Source organism: Triturus cristatus, chromosome 1_1 (assembly GCF_964204655.1).
Source record: "Triturus cristatus chromosome 1_1, aTriCri1.1, whole genome shotgun sequence".
Lineage (NCBI taxonomy): Eukaryota > Metazoa > Chordata > Amphibia > Caudata > Salamandridae > Triturus > Triturus cristatus.
This window is the reverse complement of record NC_140579.1, coordinates 244,589,702-244,615,045: the sequence shown is the minus strand read 5'-3', so window position 1 is coordinate 244,615,045 and position 25,344 is coordinate 244,589,702. Positions and strand designations below refer to the sequence as shown.

At 43.3% G+C, this 25,344-nt stretch overlaps 1 protein-coding gene across 1 annotated transcript; it reads right to left on the bottom strand.

Moving 5' to 3' along the window:
• Positions 1–2,901: 2,901 nt before the first annotated feature.
• LOC146870077 (protein-glutamine gamma-glutamyltransferase K-like) lies at positions 2,902–14,038 on the bottom strand. The gene is made up of 5 exons (XM_085599643.1): positions 13,941–14,038; positions 13,245–13,399; positions 11,585–11,926; positions 9,534–9,694; positions 2,902–4,933 (listed from the first exon to the last, which is right to left on the bottom strand). The coding sequence occupies exons 1-5, from the start codon at positions 13,964–13,966 to the stop codon at positions 4,898–4,900; spliced, it is 720 nt and encodes a 239-aa protein (XP_085455769.1). The 5' UTR covers positions 13,967–14,038; the 3' UTR covers positions 2,902–4,897.
• Positions 14,039–25,344: the final 11,306 nt, after the last annotated feature.

Genomic DNA, 25,344 nt, shown 5'->3' with positions numbered 1-25,344 from the left:
GAAATCAAAGTTAATGACTCAGACCCTAGGCCGCATCTTGTGAGCAGGGCTTACGTTCCAGAGACAATATAACCTCAGTTTACTCTGTTTCCTATGCAAGGAACTGATTTAGCAAACCTAATCCTCCCTCAAAGGCAGACAGATCGCTCCCACTTAAAAATACAGAACGCATTTGGTTTACTCCGTTCCATAGTACGTATGAGGCAAAAATAGAGCAAACTAGTTTGCTCTGCATTTTTACCAGCGTGCAAAATGTTTAAGTAACGGCCCTGGTTTATTTTTGGAGAAAAGCCTGCTTGCTTCTTTTCGCTTTATAAAAGACGAAGCAATAATGCACAATTGATTTGCTTTATTTCTATGTTGCAAAACATTTTTTTTTTTTTTTTAACATATTAAAGTCCCTGCGTCAATGCCGGAAATACTGCGTGGAGGGGCCCTGACGGTGCGCTGTAGGTGAAGAGCAGGAGAAGGGACTTGCTGTTTCCGCCATGAAGGACCGTCTCCGTGCACTCTGCAGCTGCGCATAATTTAAGACTCCCCTTGAGCCGCTGGCACCAGTCGAAGGTCTCTGCGCTCATTGACCCAGTACAGATAACAATGCCCCGGGCATCACGAGAAAGGGGGCAATAAACTTCTCAAAAACAGGTCTGCATCCCAACCACAACCCTTAAGCGCCCCCCACCCGTCAATTCTGCAACTCCGGTGCCCAGCCCATCTACTTGAAATACATGTTTTGCATAACATGGGTAAATGCCATTATGTTCAATACAGCTTCACAGAAGCCTCTATTGTGATTACCCATTTTGAAATCTGTTATTTCACTGTGGTGACGTCACAACAGTGTGAAATCAAAGCGATTATCCACTGCTGTGACGTCACAGGGGGAGCGCTCGCTCCTCCTTTGTTTATCTGGGTCACCCAGCTCTATAGACACCCAAGCGTGGCGGGGAATGGCAAAGAGCCGTGGGGGGCGAGAAACGCAGGCAGGTTGATGTGCCTGCATCAGTCACCTACTCCCCTACCCGAAACAGCACTCTGCAGCTGCGCATAATTTAAGACTCCGCTTGAGCCGCTGGCACCAGTCGAAGGTCTCTGCGCTCATTGACCCAGTACTGAAAACAATGCCCCGGGCATCACGAGAAAGGCGGCAGTAAACTTCTCAACAAGCATTTGCAATGCAATAGGTCTCGCAGTTACACGAGTTAAAGCTTTTGGCATTGTAAATGACAATGCCAATAGGCATTGTTATTTGCAATGTCAGTAGCTCAAACTCGCGTAAATGCGAGACCTAATGCATTGCAAATGCTTGTTTGTAAAAGGTGTCCTGCATCTCATTTGTTGTTTCTTGTGCAGTGTACTGACACCAAGAAGATGAGTAGCGCTCTCAGACCCCATTCATGGGCCACAGAGCAGCTGGGGCCTAGTGGGCTTCAGCCGTGTTGTTTAGGGTCATTTGCCTTTGGTGTCCTGGAGTCCGCCACGCGATGGCTCTACAAACTGGACAAGCACACCCCTCCTGCGCTCTCTCAGAGTAGTGAAGGTGAGCATTACAAAGCATTTGAACGAAGTAGTTTAGAGGGTAGAGATTCAACACTCAAGCACTGAAACAATAGACACAACAAGAGAATTTCCAGCTACCTTTCCTATTAAAACAGAAAACTGCTTTCACCTCACCACGACTCAATACAATCTGAATGAAATATGCAGCACTATTGATGCTACAAGGGTTACTACACCAACAAGTTAGCTAGGGTGAAATGACGTAACTCTCCTGTGTTCTGTGACCCATAGGTCTGTGTTTTTGGTTTGAGCATGCATCAGAGTCGTTTTAAGGCATGGGTAAAAGGAGCGATCTCCCAGGGCCCCTGCCTCCCAAAGGGCACTCTTGTAAAGTGATCAGGACTCTTAGGAGACACTCTCGTTTTTGTTTGTCTGTATCACCCTCCCACCCACTGTTTGTCTATCTCTACCTCTGAGACACTCTTTATGCTATGTATTCCAACCTCACCACACCCTAACTTTCTATCTACCTCTTTCTGTACCTGACCTATCTATTGCTACTTCTCAGACGGTCGGCCAAACCGTCAGGCACACTGAAGGCAGTGCCCACCACTCCCCCTCAGTGCCTGTCATCCCTTGGCACCGCCCCTAAGACTACAAGGTAGGAGAAATATAAAACAATAATAAACATGGTCAATTATCGTTTTGATTTCGAAGTTTTGCAGCTGCTGCTGCTGGCAGGGGGGTGACGCTCCGAGCCGCCCCTGATTGTATATCTTCAATGGCATAGGTCTGGGTTGTAACAGGCAGTATATCTTCAGTTTACAGTACAGACTTGAGGCAGGAGGTGCTTATTCAGTGTTTGTGAAGGGTTGTAGGTATTGTTCCTACTGTATCTAGTGCACAGGTTTGTGGCAGAATCTATTTATTTTACATCTAAAGCACAAGGTCTGCTATTCTCAGTGCATGGGGGATGCAGGTGATTTGTATCCAAAGTCTTATTGACAGGGCTGTGTCTTGTCTCTGCTTTTAGCATAGGACGGAAGTGAGTAGTGTTTTCTGACAAGTGTACAGGTTGTACCATATTGTATTTTATATCCAGGATAGTGTTGTATTAGGTGATATTTACTTTGTCTATGGCACAGGTTTGTACCAGATGCAATTTTCTTATTGATCTGGTGCACAGGGCATAAAAGGTGGTATTGCTTCAATGCTTTCCACGCATGGTGTGCTCCAATTGACTCCCCATGACCCCGTAACAATGGTAGGAGCTGGACCACCTGCTTCCCGCTATGTGCCACCCAATAACAGACCACAGCACACCAAGAACCTTATATTATCTATTGAATTTTTTTTTTTATTTACCACAGGAACAGACAACAAAAACACAGATTCCCACATACAAGAGAAAAATAGAAAGGAAAATAAAATATTCCCACAATCGCTCCCGCTCATGCTCCAGTGCCTTTTGTCATCTGTGTCTGTTATTATATAAATACATCAACTTTATTACTTTATAAATATTTATATACCATATACTATATTCATTAATCACAGCTAGAAAAGATTAGGGTAGCATGCCCGAAACAGTGTTGTAATAAGGTATAATGGAAAGTGCTGGACGGTGTCGAGAGGATGGAGAGTTAACATGGACAGTTAGGGTAAAAAGTCACAAGAGGATTTTAACCATAAGAACGTTGCCTGATGAGAAAAATCCGACTGACCTGCAAGGGAGACATGCTTGTCCAGCCAATCGTATATTGAATAAGCAATAGTGTACAGCCAATGAGATCTCAAACGATGACCACTCATAGCCTTCAATCAACCAGATCTGAAGCAAGGGAAGAGGTGTTTAGGCAATCACTGACCATTAGGCTAAAATACATTGACGAAATTAATATTACAAGTGTTGACCGTGAGAGGTATTCAACAGGTCCACTCAATAAAAGCTTACTAAGGTTATTTAACCAATCGCTAACTTCAACAATGCACACTATTTGGCGTGTGTTTTCACAGTGAATCGTTCAGAGCCATTGCATATACTTAGAGATCATCAGACTCAAGGCTAAGTAAGAAAGTGAGATAGCCACAGACATGCCCAGAAATGGCCACAGACTGAACAGACTGGTCCATTGCAATGTGGAGGAGGCAAGAACTAAGTGTCCTTCAGTCCATACAGCGGTAAAGGGCCTCCCCCATACTGTAGAAATAGGTGTGATCCACAGTTTATCGCTTTGGACTGGTCTGCAGCTACTCTCCGTACTTTGGGGATGTTTAGTTCAACATACTTGTCTCAAGGCAGGTCCTTGTCCTTTCTACTGCACGGCGGACCTTTTCTGGAACTGTACTGAGCTACTGCTAGGATCTATAGTCATTCCTCAGTACTTCGGTGGGGTCTTGGGCACTATGGATGGAAGCACTGATAGATTGTCCCATCATTCATTGGATAGGGGCGATGTAGTGAACTAGCTCTCTTTATACATGGATTTCTCCTTTTTCACATTTTTTTTAAAAAAAAGATGCACACAAGATTGGGTCTTTAGCAGCTGTCACGCCTAGCAGTCCTGGGACCTTATGAGTAAAATCTACCGCAGGGCACAGTAGGAGCAGATACCATGACAACTATACTCTCAGCGGACTAGAAAGCTCATGTCTCTTTTGGTGAAGTACCGTGACAAAATTTCCCACAGGATATTGGTACTTGCCTGGTCACTCACAATCTGGTGTGACAACGATTTGCCTACAGTTCAATTCTTTGGGTCCATATTTCTTATGGTGCGTTGCCTTAACAATATTACACACCATGCCCAGTGGGACTCAGATGCACGAAGTGATGAAAAGAAAAAGTGGCCAATGGTACAAACGATAGCATTACTTCTTGTCTATGAGTATGCAACATAGTGATGGGTACCTACAGAAGTGACCATCAATGCAGATATTGATTTCTTTGAATTGCTGCCCCGCCATGTAAGTCAAGAACATTTCCTATAACTTTCAAAAGTCTGAGGCGGTAACCAGATCTCTGAACCTAGTGCAACTACATTCTTGGGCCCTTCATTATTCTATTTTTTAGCAAGATGTTTAGGTCACAATGGCGTCTGCCCCAGCAATTAGCAATGCAATCAAGAACTCACGAAAAAAGGTATTGGTAACGGCCAGTGGAGCAAAACACCAGGTGTTCCAATACACGTTAGGTCCAAAAGTGTATTTTTAGGGATGCGGTGGTGATAATACTGAATATAATCTTCACACCTTCGGTAGAGTCTCTTGCACAGTCACTGTGGGTGCTCATGCATCAAACACCATGACTTCGGTTGACCCATGGATCTGACTGAGCTCTGAGCTGTCGAAGCTTGCCATCAGCTGTCGTGGTCCAGGTCTTGTGGGGGTGAACTTCTCAGTGATAGATGCTGGCTTCAAAGGCCCAATATTCCTAGGGAGGTGGGGAAATATAAACATATGTAAAGAGCAAAAGAGGTTGTGCAGAGGGATAAGTGAGGAGAAATACATTGACGAGATAAGGAGATAAAGCGAAGGGAAAGGCAGATGAAATGGACTCCTTAGGATAGATAAAGCAAATATAGGTGGGAAACTGAATTAGACAAATAAACATTGCATTACTGGGAGCATAGGGAAACGAGAATACATTAAAATAGCCAACTGGAGGGGAGACTAAAGAAAGATGGACAATAGGGAGAGAAATTTAAAATGGCCAACAGAGGAGGAGAATAAAGAGAGATGGTTATTGAGGATCAAGATTAAAGATGGCCACCAGAAGATGAGAACAATGACAGATGGTCAACAGAAGAGAAGGAGAATAAAGAAAGATGGCCATCAGAGATTAGGAAGAAAAACGGCCAACATAAGACAAAATATAAAGATGGCCATAGGTCGAAAATTAGGAAGAAAGGTGGCCAATATAGGACGGAAACAAAACTATGGCTAAGAGAATAAAGACAGATGGTCAACAGAGGAGGAAAATAAAGAAGATGGCCATCAGGAATGAGAAAGAAGATGGATAACAGGTGACGAGAATTTTAAAAAATAGCCATCAGAAGATGAGTAAAAAGACAGACGGGCAACAGAGGAGAAGAAAAAAGAAAGGTGGCCAACAGGGAGTGAGAAGAAAGCTGGCCAGCAGAGGACGAGAAGAAAGATGGCAGATGAGAAATGACCATAAAGACAGCTGCTCAAAGCAGAACAAGAAGAAACAAAGATGGTCATAAAATAAGAACATGAAAAAAGAATTGCAAAATAAGGAAAGAATAAAGACAGGCGTCATGGGAAGTAACCATGGACAAAAATATCAGGAGAGACAAATAAAGGTAGGAGGCTAATTGGAGAAAGATTTGCACTGGAAAAAGAGAATGAACTAGAATAATCAACTTCAAAGACAGTCGAGAAAGATACCGAGAGAAAAGACAGAGTCATGTTTTCGTTTGTACCTTCATAATAATTATAAAGATTACATTAATGATAGCACTTTTGTCTTAAGCATATCACCCAGTCTAAATTGAAACTCGTTTTATTACTCTTAATTTATTGCCCTTTTAAAGATGACAGAATGTGTTCAACCTGCAGTGATTTGAACCTCTGACGTGCAGAGCTGGTACAAATATACAAATATATCCCTCTATTAACTGAGTTTGACCCCATAACAAGCATCGAAGTCAGTGAGAGCCTAGGAAGGGTCAAGTCCGGCTCCCCTGCCGATCCCTTTCCTCCCCGTTCCTGTGCCAAAATGTTACCTTTATTTGTGGATATTTTAACCTTTGTCTTTAATTTGTCTTTTAATCAAGCCACATTTCCCCGAAGTTGGAAACTGGCACAGGTGAAGCCCATTCTCAAAAAACCCTCAGCTGACCCCAGCGTGCCAGCCAATTATCGCCCTATCTCCCTGCTCCCCTACTTTGGGAAGGTCCTGGAGTTCTTAGTCAATAAACGTCTCACGACCCATCTCGAAACCCATAGGCTCCTCGATCCTTCCCAATCTGGCTTCCGTGCGGCTCATAGCACGGAGACCGCTGTAATTGAGGTTGTGGATAATATTAGATTGGCCCTGGATCGCCGAGAGTCGGCAATTCTGGTCCTCTTGGACCTGTCTGCAGCATTTGACACAATCTCCCACAGCATTCTCAAACATCGTCTGTGGGAGATTGGTGTCAGAGGGAGGGCCCTGGACTGGTTTGCGAGTTATCTGGCAGATCGTTTCACTATGGTTTCCGTGGACGGAATTACCTCTTGTTCTTACCCAGTAACGGTCGGGGTCCCGCAGGGCTCGATCCTCAGCCCAATGCTGTTTAATGTTTATCTAGCCCCGTTAGCTGATATCATCAGGTCTTATGGTTTTGACACACTATCATATGCCGATGATACCCAGTTGTTAGTGACCTGTGATCCTTACCAGTCTGATGTTCAAACTCGTTTTAAGAGCTGTTTGACCAAGATCAATGACTGGATGCACTCAAACAGGCTTCAGCTCAACGGTGGGAAGACTGAGGTTATCCTATTCGGGAAGGCCGAACAGTTCTGGACCTGTGATTGGTGGCCTCCAGAGCTGGGTACCTGTCCTACGCCCAAGCACACAGTCCGTAATCTGGGTATTACAATTGATAACTCTCTATCCCTGAAGACCCACATAAATCAAGTGCTGGGGACCTGTTTCGGCATCATGCGTCTGCTACGCAAGATTTTCAAATGGCTGCCCATAGAAGCCAGGAAACCTCTGGTCCAGGGTCTAACCATTAGTCGATTAGATTATGGCAATGCCTTATTTACTGCACTCAACCAGGACCAACTTTCCAAACTTCAGATTCTTCAGAACACGGCCGCGAGGCTCGTTCTGGACCTCCCCCCTCGCACTTCTTCTGCCCCCATTTTAAACACCCTACATTGGTTGTCAATCCGCCAAAGAGGGCGCTTTAAGATTCTCTGTCTTACACACAAGTTAATGCAAGGTACAGGTCCTCTTTATCTGGCGAAAAAACTTCAAAGGTACGTCCCAGGACGCTCGCTACGGTCTAGCTCTAGACCTCTTCTTGTCCAACCCCGTGTCCGGACTGCCCGTAATGGAGGTCGCTCTTTTTCATACCAGGCCCCCATGCTATGGAATAGACTTCCATTGGATTTACTTTCCATAACTGACCATCTACTTTTTCGTAAAAAGCTGAAAACCTGGCTCTTTTCTCAAAAAGCTTAGGCACATGAACTCCACGTCACTGACCGGTTTCTCTGTCTTGGTTGCCAGCGCCTTGCGACCTCTGGTGATTTGTGCGCTATACAAAAATCTTTGACATTGACATTGACATATAAGCACTCTGGGCTATCTTTTTGGAAATGAGCTACCACAGTAGTGGCAGAACTATCAAGAAATGAACCGGAACCTTCGGTCATGCCACCAAGACATTTGGAGAGCAGACAAATACCAAGGAGAAGAGGAAACGGGTGGAGAAGAAGAGAGGTCTAGGGATGCAGAATCAGGAGAGGCAAAGCATAAAGGATAGACTGGCTTGGATACACCTTTGGCCTTTGCAGGCCAGGACCTTCCACGTGGAATTCACAGTTGTGAAGTTGTTGATTCAGAGGGTTAGTAAAGGTGATGACTGCAATAATCTGCCTTCCAACTTGAGCTTCACCTGATAACTGCGAGTGGACGCAAAAATGTACTTTGAGAGATCTGGGAATACAACAACAGATAAAAAGAAAATTGCAGCTAAAAAGGTTACTGCTAGATGAAGAGGCTTCCATGGTAAACCTTCATAAAACACTCATTATGCTGGAGGCTCCATGATACTACACTGCGAGAGCATAACCCTACTACACGAAGATATTTGTATTCAACCAGAATAAGCAAACCTCATTCAATATTGAAACTATCCTCAAGCAGGAGAAATCAAGCCAGAAAGACCCTTATTAGAAGTAAATCAGAATTAGCGAGCAATAAAGTCCAGTTCCTGGACGGAATAAGGAATCACATGACAAATATGTTTTATCAAACTCAAAGACCCCACTTTCTTCCTTGTTCAGACCTCTATGATGTGTACGTAGAAATGAAAGGATCATAAAATGGTCGAAATATTGTTAGTCAACATGGTTCCTGGACAGACCATGCTATTGAATAATCCTATCTAACAAGAAATCTGATTCTATACTCGAGAAACTCTACTATTAGAGGAAAATAATCTTAGGTCAGAAAACCCTTACTTATGGAGTCCCATCTACCTACTGCTTGACGAACCTTACACTACACTTGAGAAATCCTCCTATTCAAGGACGGAAGATATGATTTCGAAGCTGAACTGCTTACTAATCTGGGAACCTGAGCTCAAATGCTGACTCTGCCACTTGACTGAAAATCATGTGATTCTAGGCAAATCACATAACCTCTGTACCTGTCTTTAAATTGTAAATATGTGAACTGCAATTTTAAATATCTTTAATGAAATAATTGTGTAATTCAAGGGTTTACATTCCCACGTACACGATCTTGTATCACCTTCCAACACATCGCACAATGTACAGCGGTCTACTGCCCCCAAGCTAGATCTGTGCTACCTAAATCCCAATGCATACATGCATACATACAAGCTACACGGGGCCTATTGCTCAATAAGCCTCACTGTGCTGTAGGGCCCTCACTTTAAATGGAAGAAACAATATGACTAGATGAACATCAATCACACTTGAGACATCCTAATGCTTAATGAACCTCACACTAGAGCAGAGAACCCCTACTACTGGAGAACTTTCATCTTCCATGACAGCATCTCTACCTTACCCTGGAATTACTACAAATTGGTGACTCGTGACTACTTGAGCAACAAATCCCAACACTGAAAGCATCGTATTGACTCGAGAGAGGTACTTAGGCTACATGTTCATTCAGTTTAGTGCTTTTACCCGTAGCCACATTGATCCATCAATTGGACTTCACCATAACTACAGAGATTCTCCTTGACACTCAGGACATTCAAGCAATACAGTAGTTGCCCAAGAGGATCCCCTTCCCTTGTCTCTCCGTTGTTGGCTCTTACCTTGATGGTGAGGTCGGGAGTGCGGATACGGAAGCTGTGCTGCTTGGCAATGGTCTGTCCAGTCTCCCTCACTTGCCCAGAAGCAGTCAGCATCATGGCGCCCTGATCCACAAGCTGGCTTTGGTACTCTGTGTGCTGTAGAAGCATTCCCACGGGCCTGGCTGGAATGAGAGTAGAGGCCTTGTGAGCAGCATGCTTAGGGTCTACGTATAGAGTTACCCCAAAAGCCCACACTCCCTCGTAAGTGACCTGTACACTACATCTTTGCTTTGAAGTGCCTCCTAAAGGCATCTGTTGCCTAACGTCTACAGCCCTGTCCAGTGTGAAGGTAAATGCACACTCGACCGTACTCTGTGGCCCACTTTTACTCTTGAGCTCCCTATACACTCCCAATCCCGTCACCATATTATGTTGTAAATAAAAGATGTCCAGTTCCAAGGTAAATTAGATAAATTGGTTTATTAATAAGATAGTATGAAGAGCCCCACCAGGAGCCGCCTTCCTGCTGCTCAGCCCATCCCCCAACTGTCTCCCTCACTCATCCAACATTCCACTGCGTCATCACACACCAACATTCCACACCACAGTCACACTGGCTGAGCAGCAGGTATAACTACTAGCTCTGGAATTACCCCAACATCCCAACCCTTGCACCAAAGTGATTCGTATTTTGGAGTGGACAATACAATACTTGGAGTGACTAACCGGCTTTGCCTCAATCATAACTCATACAGGCCAGCCTTTCGCACTTGAGTGAGCTGCACAGCCCACCCTCATTCTGCTTGAGTGACCTGCAGTGCCCACCTCCACTTGTGAGTAAATCAAAATGCACACCCTGACTCTCGGGTGACCTGTACAGCGCACGCTTGCGCTGGAGAAATCCAAATGGCAGATCCTCCTTCTTGAGTAATTCTTAGAGCTCACCCTCATTTGAGTAACCAGTATTGCTCATCCTAACCTATGAGTAACCTGTAGAGCCCACCCCATAATCTCATGTAACCTGTAAAGCCCACCATCACTCTTAAGGAACCTGTAGAACCCACCCGGCTCATGAATAACCTGTTGAGTCCACCCCCACTTTTGAGTAAATCATAGATCCTACCCTGACTCTCAAGAGGCTTGTAGAGCCCACCCCCACTCTTGAGTAACCAAATGGCAGACCCTCACTCGAGTAATTCTTGAAGCTCACCTCACTCGAGAAACCAGTAGTGCTCAGCCTAACTCTTGAATGATAATTAGAGTCCCCTCTCCAACTGAAGTAACCTCTAAAGTCCTCTCTGACTCTCAAATAACCTGTAGAGCCCCCAGCCACTTTTGAGGAAATCAGAAACCCGCCCTGACTCTCGGGTAACCTGAAGAGCCACAAGCTGTAGAGCCCACCCTCACTCTTAAGAAACCTGTAAAGTCCACTCTCACTCTCAAGTAACCTGTAGAGCCCACCATCACTCTCAAGTAACTTGTAGAGCCCACCATCGCTCTCAAATAACCTGTAGAGCCATGTCATCGCTCTTAAGTAAGCTGAATATTCCACCCTCACTCTTGAGAAACCCGGAATGCCGACTCTCACTCTCAAGTAACCTGTAGAGCCCACCATCGCTCTCAAGTAACTTGTAGAGCCCACCATCGCTCTCAAATAACCTGTAGAGCCCACCATCGCTCTCATATAACCTGTTGAGCCATTTCATCGCTCTTAAGTAAGCTGAAGAGTCCACCCTCACTCTTGAGAAACCCGTAATGCTGACTCTCACTCTCAAGTAACCTGTAGAGTTCACCATCCCTCTCAAGCAACTGTTACAGCCCATCCTCACTCTCAAGTAACCTGTAAAGCCCACCATTGCTCTCAAGTAACCATTAGAGCCCATCCTCACTCTCGAACAGCCCATCATCACACTCGAGTAACCCATAGAGACCACCCTTAATCTTAGTAACCCATACAGCTCACAGTCACTCTTGAGTAACCCCTAGAGCCCACTCTCACTCTTGAGTAATCAGTTGAGCTCTGTGACTCAGAGCCTGTATTTACCCCTCCATTGACATATCATGGCTCTTACCTTCTCCAGGCCCTCGGGTCACATCTTGCATCACCTCTTTAAAGGCCGCCCGACACACCCCAGTGTAGTACATGGCTGCTATGCGGAGGCACAGCGCCACGTTGCGCTGCGAGTTGCTACAGTTCTTCAGGATGACTCGTATGTTCATGTCGTTGCCCATCACCACGCCATACTGCGCCTTGATGGTCACCTCTATGTCCTGACCCGCATTCACTTCTGCGCCGGGTGCCTCTCGTCGGTTTATAGCCTCTGGGGCCCCTGGTTCAGGGGCCTCAACAACAGGAGGTTTGATGCCACTGTACTGAAGGGCTGTCATCACCGCTCTGCTCTCTTCTGCTGAGCCTGAGCACAGGTCAAAGGGCTGGAGTTAGTATTAAGATACCTATACACGTGATGTGGGTTGTCGTTCCCTCTTTCCTATTTGTGTGTTCATACAAGTGTATTGGGGGATACTCGGTCTGGTGTGCTGATACAAGTATGTCTTGGTGTCCTGTTAACTTTTCTGTGCTCGCACAGGTGTGTTATGCCTTCAAATTCTCAAACGTGAGTGAATACATTAATTCTCGTAGGTGAGCTTGCCCATGTACTTTGTGCTGTGCTTTCATTCGTGGTACTGGTAGATGATTATTCTGTGATGTGTTTGTAGGTGGGTTTTGTGGCAACCTACTCTTTGGAGCATTGGTACGAGGAGCATTATTTCCCTTCAGAGCATTTGCCTGGGTATATTTTGGGGTCTTTTACTGTGAGGCTTTTTTACATGACGTGCTGATACAGCTGTGTCTCGGTATGCTGTTCCCTGTCAAATACTGTGTAAAGTTTGTTTTAGTGTCTCTTTCCTTTAGGGGGCCGCTGCAACTGTGGTTTCGAGTAACTTTTTGTTGAGGGTGTTCATACTGCTGTGTTGTGGGGATCTCCTTCCCTCCAAAGTCCCCATGCAGTTGAGCTCCAGGGGACATTTGGGGAGGAGAGTAGATGTTGGAGGGTAGAGGAGAAAGGTGTGAGAAGACATTAGGGAGAGTACAAGGGCTTGTATAATTTTTAACACGACTCTGATGTATATAAAAGAAATTATTTAATACTGGGGTAACCTGTAGAATTGGTAGAGAAGAATGGAAGAGTGGGCAAATTGGAGGAGGTTGAGAGGAGTAAGGAGTAGAGATCTACGAATTTGGAAAGAAATTAGAGTAGGAACAGAGGCTAAGAAGGAGACCGAAAAGTTAGAATCATCAGAGTAGATCTTCAGGTATATGTTGTGGTTTCATTCGTTTAGGGTTCTTTCTATACGTGTTTTGGGTCTCCCAGACTCCTCATGCTTGGAGTTCTCATACAAGTGTGTGTGGGGGGGTCTCAAAGTTTGGGATATTGGTACAAGAGTGATTGTGGGAGCTTTCCTTTGGAAGGTACTTGTATAGTATTGCTTTCAGGTCTTGTTCCTGTAGTGTTGCTGCAGTTGTGCTTTGGGGTTCCAGGGAATGCTTGTATAGGTGTGTTAGTTGTTGCTCCCTGGTTTGAGTCTATATGTATATTTGGGGTTCATTACCTTTGAGTGCTTGTAGCTGGATGCCTTGGAGTCCATTTACTTTTGGGCTGCTCATACAGGACCATTTAGAGTGTTTTTATCTTGGGGTACTCAAGGAGGTATGTGGTCAAGTTCTCTTACCTTCGGGATGCTTGTACAGGTGTGTGATGTCCTCCTGTGCATTGGACCCCACAGCCTTGGTACTGATTCGATGTCCCACGGCCCTCTCTTCTACAAACACCTTCTTAAACGTGCCATCTGGCTGCCTTTGGTAATAAACCTTGTCACTATTGACCCTGTGTAGGAGAAGTTAGAGCGGTAACAACCTAGCCCACAAAGGGACATAGCACAACCATGCAGTGGACTGAGTGATGCCACCACTTTGCTTCAGGGTGAATCAGAGAGGTTGGGGGAAATCCAACAGCATTTGGAGAGGTGGTCTCAAAACCGCTTACCCTCAAGGCCCACGGATAATTCAGCAAAAGGAAAAGCCCATATTGAGGCCAAGGAATCTCACTGAACCCGCTCCCCTTCGTGAACCAGGACTAATCAAGGAGACTGAGCATTGTCCCTACTTGGAATGTGTCTCATCAAAGTGTTCAGATGCCAGACATCGCTATATTTCACACCCCGCCTTAGTGGGACAGGGTGACACTGCCACGGTGTGATCTGCAGGTCTAGGAGGACGGACAGAGCCAGGCCAACAGGGATCACCTGCTAGGTGAAATAGCAGATCTCTGAGGTGTGGGAAAGAGAGACACCAACACCTTCCCCCAGAGTGGGGACTCATCAAAAACAGACAGAGGCAGACATGGAGGAAAGCTCTGGTGATCTAACCTCAGCAAAGATGAACGGTGCATCATACTTCACGTAGACCAAACAGTTGTTGTATAATATCTGGTATCCCCTTGGTATCGTGCATCCCCTGCACTTCGGCTGTGTTCGGAGAATTAACTCAGCCCGGGCAGGATCAGACAGAAGCAATCGATCTCTGCTCGGGCTGAGCGCGGGGATACACGATTTCTTGGGATACCAGACAGGCTCACGCTATAAATTATCTGACGTTTCTCTGAATACTGGAGCCCCTGCTGCACAAGAGACAGGAAGCAAATCGAAAGGTTAAATAAATGAACATTAAATGCATACACAGAGTCGAAGGGAAAGAATGGAATGCTTATTTTCCAAGCAAATCGCAACAAGTGCAAAGAAAGAAAGAAAGGAATGAAAATTAAATATATGCACGCACGGAGTCACAGTGAAAGAATGGATTTTTTTTAAGCACGTGGCAACTAGTACAAAGAAGGAAGCCATGAAATAAATGAAAATTAAAGAAATAAGTGCAAAGAAAGGTGAAATTAATGAAAATTAAATATATGCACGAACGGAGTCAGAGTGAAAGAATGGAATTTTTATTTTTTAAACAAATCGCAAGTAGTACAAAGAAGGAAACGTGAAATAAATGAAAATTAAACATATGCACGGAGTCGGAGTGAAATAATGGCATTTTTATTTTTGAGATGGAATCACATTGTAAATTAAGACATGAGGAGAGAGAATGACAGAGCAGGGAACGTAGCTGCCAAGGTTTTAGATTGCTATGTGTGACATTTCTCATAAATTCAGTGTAATTATGAGTGACATTTCAACAACTATGAGTGACTCTTTCTTGCAAGCAAAGTCAAGTAATAAAGATGAGGGAAGCATATAAATATCAGAAATTACGCCCATTTCACCAAAGACAAACTCTAAGAAGTTCTTAAAATTAATGCAAAGCACCAGCTCTGGAAGGGCACTGACCTAGTACTCGCGAGCCGCCCCAGACAGCAGCACGGGCATTGAGAAGGCTCAGGAGAGTGAGGCGCACACCCTACAGCCAGCCAGAATGCTGTTTGTTTCACAGACAGTACGGTTTAATCAATCCGAATAAAAATGATAACTGAGAAGTGCAGCTGAGCGGTGTCAGCCCGGTTGGCATGCCACTACCTGCCCCACCCCGCAGCACCAGATCACACCAGAAGGCTGCAGCTGTACCAGAGCTATTGAAAATACCAGGCTTGTGAGTGACACAGCTGCTGGCCATGCTGAAAGTTGGACCAGCACCATTACCGCTGCCCCTCATTACCCTAACCAGGCATCAAGTTGTCGATGCTAGGGGCCGGACTCAATCCGCTAGGCAGGCGCCAACAGACTGAGGCTCTAGGGAGGCTGGATCCATCCTGGTCATTGCTCCCTAGGGCTCAGCTTTCAGCTTGTTTATGTGTAGGCCTACTCACCTGCGGCAGTCTTGTGTGCAGGGGGTGTGCCCGGGCAGTCCTATGTGGAAGGGAAGTATGGAAGCGGGGATGCTGGGTGGAGAGTGGGAGAGTGTATGGGTTTCTCTGGTGTTTTTTGAGGGTGTGGGCGAAAGCTTCTCGGTGTAGGCCAGTGTCCCATGCAGGATCCCTTACTTCTTGTGGCGCTGCAGATAACTGCTGTTTATCTTCTGTGAAGCGCCGGTAGGGCAGCATGCCATTTTCAGGGTTAGGTGCTAAGTGCAGACCCCTTCATCCCTGTGGTGCCCATTACCTGCTGAGTGCGCGAGTATAATCCCTAACTTGTTTTTCTGGCCTGCTTTGTGGGAATTCAAGACCAAACCGACTGGGGAAGCTAGTACTGGCCCACGTGGAGCGATATTAAGTTTCAAGGTGGGGGCGCAGGTTCCCTTACCTGCTGCCGGTGTAGGCACACTCTCTCGCTCCTGGGTGCTGCTGTCTTCGGAGTCGGCTGCAGTCGCGCTCCTCCAAGAGTCGAGTTGACGACTCCTTGCTGACTGCGCCACAGCATGCATTCTGAGATGAGCTCAGTGCTGCCTGTCAGACACTGCCAATCCTGCGGCTGTCTGGACTGGGATGGGACTGGCCGCGGTGTCACAAGACTGTCACATTATTCCATTACTGTCGCGTTTTCCGCTCGCACCGTGCCGGCTCGCCAAGATATAAAGAGAGCGAGTCTCTTGATAGAAGCTCTTGGCCATAATTTTAACACTGACTGTGAGGTGCCATCATGTGACGAGTCTCACAGTGAGTCACACGGTTAACCTGAATGGATTGCCGGTGTCCAGGGGAAGTGAATAAACCTTGTTACATTGTAGCCTCTGCTCTCAGCCTTCCTAAGCCAGCCGCCCCAAGCCTGCGCCAGCAGAGCAAACCGTGCGCTGCAACCTGGATTTTTAGTTTCTAACAGAGCAGTAACAGCACTCTGGATTGATACTGAGGCACTACAAATACATGACTTTCCATTTCAGTGCAGCGATGCGTACCACCACACTAAAATGCATTAGTCTAACACCTGATGCGTGGTACATGGCAGAGCTGAGGGAAACAATGGCAGAGATTAAAAAAACTAAAAGGATAAAACCCATCAATATGGGAGGAATATTAAAGTGTGAGGGATAGAAAAAAGGCAATGCAATAGGAAAAAGCAGGATAGGAAAATGGAGAAATAAAACATTTCAGATTATATACAATGAACAATTTACAAAACTGTTTACAAAACATATAACTGATACTGCATGCACTCTGACTCTAGGCTTGACCTAAAAAGGAGATATGATACAGTCGTAACCCTTTTTTTAAATTACTGGCGGGGTAGGAGGGAAGGCAGGGGATACAAGGAGGGAGGGAAGGAATTGGTGTTGGGGGCAATATGGACAATGAAGAATGTGGAAATTAAAGCACTTTTTTGTTTTTTTCAAGCTGGAGGTACAGCTCTGCCAAGTATCATGCATCAAAGGTTAGAAAAATGCAGTTTAGCATGGAAGTCCTCATCACCACACTAAAATGCTTAGTCATGCATTTATAGCGCCTCCTATCTCAGCTGCACTACTAGGCATAAGAAACTGCAAATAGGATCAGACCATTGCAAAAGCGGGACCAGCGGCCTGCCTGCTGGCAGTGCTGTGCAAACTGTGCTGTCAGTGAGCCTGCATTATACAGTGCCACCTTCAAGGCTGAGTTTCTTCACTACCAATAATGAACACAAATTGTCATCACACAGCATAGGGCAACCTCAGGCTCTGGCTGCAGTGCAAAATAAAGCTGAGCCTCAGGAACCAAGCCATGTGACATGCCATGGCTAAGTCTGTGAAACAGACTCTTACAATTACATCCTCTCTGGAGAGTAGTAATCACCCTGAGACCACCCTGCAGTGCACTGCCCCTTGCTTAGACTAAGATTGATGATGAATCCAGGGGGCGGCGACTTTCTCTGTTGTATTCCAAAAACTGGCGCCACCTGCACGGCACCGTCAGTGACAGTTAACTCAATTCCACAAAGTCAGCGATTGGATGATTGGCCAGTGACCCAGCAAGTGGTGGTCAAAATGATGTTTTTGTGTTACTGCACATTGTGTGCTCCCCTGCAGACATAGAGTGAGTGGGCCTGTCAGCACCTCTCAGACCACGCAGCGCTATAGACACCCGGCCTCAATGGCAGTACTTTGTTTGTACTACCTTTTATTTTATAGCAGATTACAGTATCTTTTCAGATTTTTTGCATCAATGCCACAAGATTTTACATCCGGTTCCCTTAGGGGATACTAAATATTTTGGCTCACACATTGCTGTGATATCTTGTATCCCCTATGTTTCATGGGTTACCCTTTAGCCATTGACCATTTAAAGCTGCCTTTTATTTGATAGCAGACTGCAGTAACCTTTCATCATTCCACCAGATTTTACATCCGGTTCCTTTAAGGGATACCAAATATAATGGCCTATACCTGCTATAATATGTGGTATCCCCGGTGATTCTTGGTTTAGAACTTACCAGGATTAAGTTAGACATGGTATTAAGTTGGATGGGTGAGCACAGTACTTCTATGCCAAATAGCGACATTCCATTTGCTTTCCAACATCGTTTACTATAGGGATACGAAATATTATGGCTCACGCTTTGCTGTGATATCTCATATCCCCTATGTTTTATGGGTTAGCCTTTTGCCATTGACCACTTGAAGTTGTCTTTCGTTTGATAGTAAATCACAGTATCATTTCACATTTTCATTCCAGAAGATTGTACGTCCAATTCCCTTAGGGGATACCATATGTAATGGCCTATACCGGCTATAATATTTGGTATCTCCTGTGTTTCTTGGGTTAGAACTCACCAGGATTCAATTTGACATGGTTTTATGTTGGATTGGTGAGCACAGTATTTCTATGCCAAATAGCGACCTTCCTTTTGCTTTCCAACATCGTTTACTATGGGGATAATGACTATTATGGCTCACACATTGCTGTAATATCTCTTATTCCCTACGTTTCATGACTTGTGCTTTAGCCATTGGCCACTTGAAGTTGTCTTTTATTTGATAGCAGAAACCAGTATCTTTTCAGATTTTTTACATCATTCCACAAGATTTTAGATCCAATTACCTTAGGGGATACCAAATATTATGGCTCAAGCATTGCTGTAATATCTCATATCCCCCACGTTTCAGGGATTTCCCTTTAGCCATTGGCCACTTGAAGTTGTCTTTTATTTGATAGCAGGCTATAGTATATTTTCAGATTTTTTACATCATTCCACAAGATTTTACATCTGGTTTCCTTAGGTGATACTAAATATTATGGCTCACGCATTGCTGTAATATCTCGTATCCCTCACGTTTCATGGTGTACCCTTTAGCCATTGGCCACTTGAAGTTGTCTTTAATGTCATGGCAGACTACAGTATCTTTACACATTTTTTACATCATTCCACAAGATTGCACATCCAGTTCCCTTAGGTGATACCATATATAATGGCTTATACCACCTATAATGTTTGGGATCCCCTGTGTCTCTTGAGTTAGAACTTACCAGGATTTAATTTGACATGGTCTTTTGTTGGATGGGTAAGCGCAGTATTTCTATGCAGTTTATAACCCTTCCTTTTGTTTTCCAACATTGTTTACTATGGGGATACCAAATATTATGGCTCACACATTGCTGTAATATCTCATTTCTCCTATGTTTCATAGATTACCCTTTAGCCATTCACCAGTTCAAGTTACCTTCTATTATATAGCAGATTATAGTATTGTTTCAGATTTTGTACATCAATCCCACAAGATTTTACATCCGGTACCCTCAGGGGATACCCCATATAATGGCCTATACCGGCTATAATATCTGGTATCCCCTGTGTTTCTGGGGTTTGGACTTACTAGTGTTCCATTTAACATAGTCTTATGTTGGATGGATTAGCACAGTATTCCCATGGCAAATAGCACGCTTCCTTTCGCTTTCCAACATTGCTTACAATGAGGATACCAAATATTATGTCTCACGCATTGCTGCAATATCTCGTATCCCCTAAGTTTCATAGGTTACCCTTTAGCCATTCACCAGTTTAAGTTACCCTTTATTATATAGCCGATTACAGTATCTTTTCAGATTTTGTAAACAATCGCACTAGATTTTACAGCCGGTACCCTTAAGGGATACCATATATAATGGCCTATACCCGCTATAATATCTGGGATCCCCTTTGTTTCTGGGGTTAGAACTTACCAGTATTCAATTTCACATAGTCTTATGTTGGATGGATTAGCACAGTATTCCCACGGCAAATGGCACCCTTCCTTTTGCTTTCCAACATCGTTTACAATGGGGATACCAAATATTATGGCTCCACCATTGCTGTAATATCTTGTATCCCCTTCATTTTATGGGTTATCCTTTAGCCATTGACCACTTGAAATTGTGTTTTACTTGATAGCATAGTACAGTAACTTTCCACATTTTTTACACCATTCCTCAAGATTTACTTCTGGTTCCCTTAGGGGATACCAGGTATAATGGCCTATACCGGCTATAATATCAGATATCCCCTGTGTTTCTGGGGTTAGAACTTACCAGTATTCAATTTGACATGCTCTTATGTTGGATGGACGAGCACAGTATTTCTATGGCAAATATCAACCTTCCTTTTGCTTTCCATCATCGTTTACAATGGGGATAACAAATGTTATGGCTCACTCATTGCTGTAATATCTTGTATCCCCTACGTTTCATTGGTTACCCTTTAGCCATTGACCACTTGAAGTTGCCTTTTGTTTGATAGCAGACTACAGTAACTTTTCACATGTTATACATGAGATTTTACAACCAGTTTGTTTAAGGGGTACCAAATATAATGGCCTATAACGGCTATAATATCTGGTATCCCAGGTGTTTCTTGGTTTAGAACTTACTAGCATTCAATTAGACATGGTCTTATGTTGGATGGGTGAGAGCAGTATTTCTATGCCAAATAGCACCCTTTCTTTTTGCTTTCCAACATCGTTTAGTATGGGGATACCAAATATTATGACTCTTGCATTGCTGTAATATCTCGTATCCCCTATGTTTCATGGGTTACGCTTTAGCCATTGACCACCTGAAGTTGTCTTTTATTTGATAGCAGGCTACAATATCTTTTCAGATGCTTTACGTCATTCCACAAGATTTTACATCCGGTTCCCATAGGGGATACTAAATATTATGGCTCATGCATTGCTGTAATATCTTCAATTCCCTAAGTTACATTGGTTACCCTTTAGCAATTGACCACTTTAAGCCGTCTTTTACTTGATAGCAGACTACAGTAACTTTTTACATTTTTTACATTAATCTACAAGATTGTACGTCCGGTTCCCTTAAGGGATACCATATATAATGGCCTATACCTGCTATAATATCTGGTATCCCTTGTGTTTCTGGGGTTAGACATTACCAGTATTCAAATTGACATGGTCTTATGCTGGATGGGTGAACACAGTACTTCTGTGCCAAATAGCGGCCTTCCTTTTGCTTTACAACATGGTTTACTATGGGGATACCAAATATTATGGCTCACGTATTGCTGTAATATCTCGTATCCCCATGTTTCATGGTGTTCCCTTTAGCCATTGGCCACTTGAATTTGTCTTTTATTTGATAGCAGACGACAGTATCTTTTCATATTTTTTACATCATTCCACAAGATTGTACATCCGGTTCCCTTAGGGAATACCATATATAATGGCTTATACCGCCTATAATATCTGGTATCCCCTGTGTCTCTTGGGTTAGAACTTACCAGGATTCAATTAGACATGGTCTTATGTTGGATGGGTAAGCGCAGTATTTCTATGCGGTTTATAACCCTTCCTTTTGTTTTCCAACATCGTTTACTATGGGGATACCAAATATTATGCCTCACACATTGCTGTAATATCTCGTATCCCCTATGTTTCATTGGTTACCCTTTAGCCATTCACCAGTTCCAGTTACCTTTTATTATATAGCAGATTACAGTTGCTTTTCAGATTTTGTATATCAATCTACAAGATTTTACAGCCGGTACCCTTAAGAGATACCCCATATAATAGTCTATACCGGCTATAATATCTGGTATCCCCTCTATTTCTGGGGTTAGAATTTACCAGTATTCTATTTCACATAGTCTTATGTTGGATGGATTAGCACAGTATTCCCACTGCAAATAGCACCCTTCCTTTTGCTTTCCAACATCGCTTACAATGGGGATACCAAATATTATGGCTCACGCATTGCTGTAATATCTCGTATCCCCTATGGTTCATAGGTTACCCTTTAGCCATTGAACACTTGAAGTTGTGTTTTACTTGATAGCAGAGTACAGTAACCTTTCACATTTTGTGCATCATTCAACGAGATTTTACATCCGGTTCCCTTAAGGGATACCAAATATAATGGCCTAAACTGGCTGTAATATCCAGTATCCCCGGTGTTTTTTGGTTTAGAATTTACCAGGATTCAATTAGACATGGTCTTATGTTGGATGGGTAAGCGCAGTATTTCTATGTGGTTTATAACCCTTCCTTTTGTTTTCCAACATCGTTTACTATGGGGATACCAAATATTATGGCTCACGCATTGCTGTAATATCTTGTATACCCTATGTTTCATATGTTACCCTTTAGCCATTCACCAGTTGAAGTTACCTTTTATTATTTGGCAGATTACAGTATCTTTTCAGATTTTGTACATCAATCCCACAATATTTTCCAGCCAGTGCCCTTAAGGGGTAACCCATTTAATGGCCTATACCGGCTATAATATCTGGTATCCCCTGTGTTTCTGGGTTTAGAACTTAACCAGTATTCAATTTCACATAGTTTTATGTTGCATGGATTAACACAGTATTCCCACAGCAAATAGTACCCTTCCTTTTGCTTTCCAACATCACTTACAATGGGGATACCAAATATTATGGCTCACGCATTGCTGTAATATCTCGTATCCCCTATGGTTCATAAGTTACCCTTTAGCCATTGAACACTTGAAGTTGCGTTTTACTTGATAGCAGAGTACAGTAACCTTTCACATTTTTTACATCATTCGACAAGATTGTACGTCCGGTTCCCTCAGGGGATACCATATATAATGGCCAATACAGGCTATAATATTTGGTTACCCCTGTGTTTCTGGGGTTAGAACTTACCAGTATTCAATTTGACATGGTCTTATGTTGGATGGGTCAGCGCAGTATTTCTATGCTGATTATAACCCTTCCATTTGCTTTCCAACATCGCTTACAATGGGGATAACATATATTATGGCTCACGTATTGCTGCAATATCTCGTATCCCCTATGTTTCATTTTTTACTCTTTAGCCGTTCACCAGTTGAAGTTGCCTTTTATTGTATAGCAGATTACAGTTTCATTTCAGATTTCTTATGTGAATCCCACAAGAGTTTACATCCAGTTCCCTTAGGGGATACCATATATTATGGCCTGTACCGGCTATAATATCTGGTATCCCCTGTGTTTCTGGTGTTACATTACCAGTATTCAAATTGATATGGTCTTATGTTGGATGGGTGAGCACAGTATTTCCTTGCCAAATAGCGACCTTCCTTTTGCTTTCCAACACCGTTTACTATCGGGATACCAACTATTTTGGCTCACGCCTTGGTGTAATATCACGTATCCCCTACGTTTCATGGGTTGCCCTTTAGCCATTGACCACTTGAAGTTGCCTTTCACTTGATAGCAAACTACAGTAACCTTTAAAAAAATGTCAACATTCCACAAGATTGTACGTCCGGTTCCCTTAGGGGATACCATATATAATGGCCAGTACCGGGTATAGTATTTGGTATCCCCTGTGTTTCTTGGGTTAGAATTTACCAAGATTCAATTTAACATAGTCTTATGTTGGATGAGTGAGCACAGTACTTGTATGCCAAATAGTGGCCTTCCTTTTGCTTTCCAATATTGTTTACTATGGGGATAACAAATATTATGGTTCAAGCATTGCTGTAATATCGCAAATCCCCTACGTTACATGGGTTACCCATTAGCCATTGGCCACTTGAAGTTGTCTTTTATTTGATAGCAGACTACAGTAACTTTTCACATGTTTTACATCATTCCACAAGATTTTACATCTGGTTCCCTTAGGGGATACCACATATCATGGCCTATTCCGCCTATAATATTTGGTAACCCCTGTGTTTCTCGAGTTAGAAATTACCAGTATTCAATTTGACATGGTCTTATGTTGGATGGATGAGCACAGTGTTTCTATGCTGAATATCACCCTTCCTTTTGCTTCCCATCATCGTTTACTAAGGGGATACCAAATATTATGGGTCACACATTGCTGTAATATCTAGTATCCCCTATGTTTCATTGGTTACCCTTTAGCCATTGACCAGTTCTAATTGCCTTTTATTACAAAGCAGACTACAGTATCTTTTGACATTTTGTAAATGATTCCACAAGATTTTGCATCCGGTACCCTCAGGAGATACCAAATATAATAGCCTACACAGCCTATAATATTTGGTATCCCCAGTGTTTCTTGGGTTAGAAGTTACCAGGATTCAATTTAACATCGCCTTAAGTTGGATGGGAGAGCACAGTATTTCCATACCAAAGAGCATCCTTCCTTTTGCTTTCCAACATCATTTACTATAGGGATACCAAATATTATGGCTCATGCATTGCTGTAATATCTTGTATCCCCCATGTTTTATGGGTTACCCTTTAGCCATTGACCAGTTGAAATGGACTTTTATTTGAAAGCAGACTAGAGTATCTTTTCACATTTTGTAAATCATTCCACAAGATTTTGCATCTGGTACCCTTGGGGGATACCAGATATAATAGCCTATACGGCCTACAATATTTGGTATCCCCTGTGTTTCTCGAGTTAGAACTTACCAGTATTCAATTTGACATGGTCTTATGTTGGCTGGATAAGCACAGTATTTCTACGCCAAATAGCACCATTTCTTTTGCTTTACGACATCATTTACTCTGGGATACCAAATACTATATCTCATGTATTGCTGTAATATCTTGTATCACGTACGTTTTATGGGTTACCCTTTGCCCACTTGAAATTGCCCTGTATTTCATAGCAGACTACAGGGTCTTTTCACATTTTTTTTACATCATTCCACAAGATTTTACATCCAGTACCCTTAGGGGAAACCAAATATAATAGCCTATACGGTCTATAATATTTGGTATCCCCGGTGTTTCTTGGGTTAGAAGTTACCATTAATCAATTAGAAATCGCCTTATGTTGGATGGGGAAGCACAGTATTTCTATACAAAACAGCACCCTTCCTTTTGCTTTCCAACATCATTTACTATGGCGATACCAAATATTATGGCTCACGCATTGCGGTAATATCTCGTATCCCCTATGGTTCATGGGTAACCCTTTAGTCACTGACCAGTTAAAATTGCCTTTTATTTGATAGCAGACTACAGTATCTTTCCACATTTTCTACATCATTTCACAAGATCTTACATCCAGTACCCTTAGGACATACCAAATATAATAGCCTACACAGCCTATAATATGTGGTATCCCCAGTGTTTCTCGGGTTAGGAGTTACCAAATGTAATAGCCTATACGGCCTATAATATTTTGTATCCCCAGTGTTTCTTGGGTTAGAAGTTACCATTATTCAATTTGACATCGCCGAATGTTGGATGGGGAAGTCACTATTTCTATACAAAATAGCACCCTTCCTTTTGCTTTCCAACATCATTTACTATAGGAATACCAAATATTATAACTCACGCATTGCTGTAATATCTTGTATCCCCTACGTTTCATTGGTTACCCTTTAGCCATTGACCAGTTCTAATTGCCTTTTATTACATAGCAGACTACAGTATCTTTTCACATTTTGTAAATGATTCCACAAGATTTTGTATCCAGTACCCTTAGGACATACCAAATATAATAGCC

Bases quoted from the DNA above. Each gene is read 5' to 3' on its own strand.
- LOC146870077 (XM_085599643.1), bottom strand. From the start codon at position 13,966: ATGATGCACCGTTCATCTTTGCTGAG. The intron at 9,695-11,584 runs GTAAGAGCCATG...CTCTCATTCCAG, and splicing joins GACCCGAGGGCCTGGAGAAG to CCAGGCCCGTGGGAATGCTT. The intron at 4,934-9,533 runs GTAAGAGCCAAC...CCACCTCCCTAG, and splicing joins CTCCCGACCTCACCATCAAG to GAATATTGGGCCTTTGAAGC.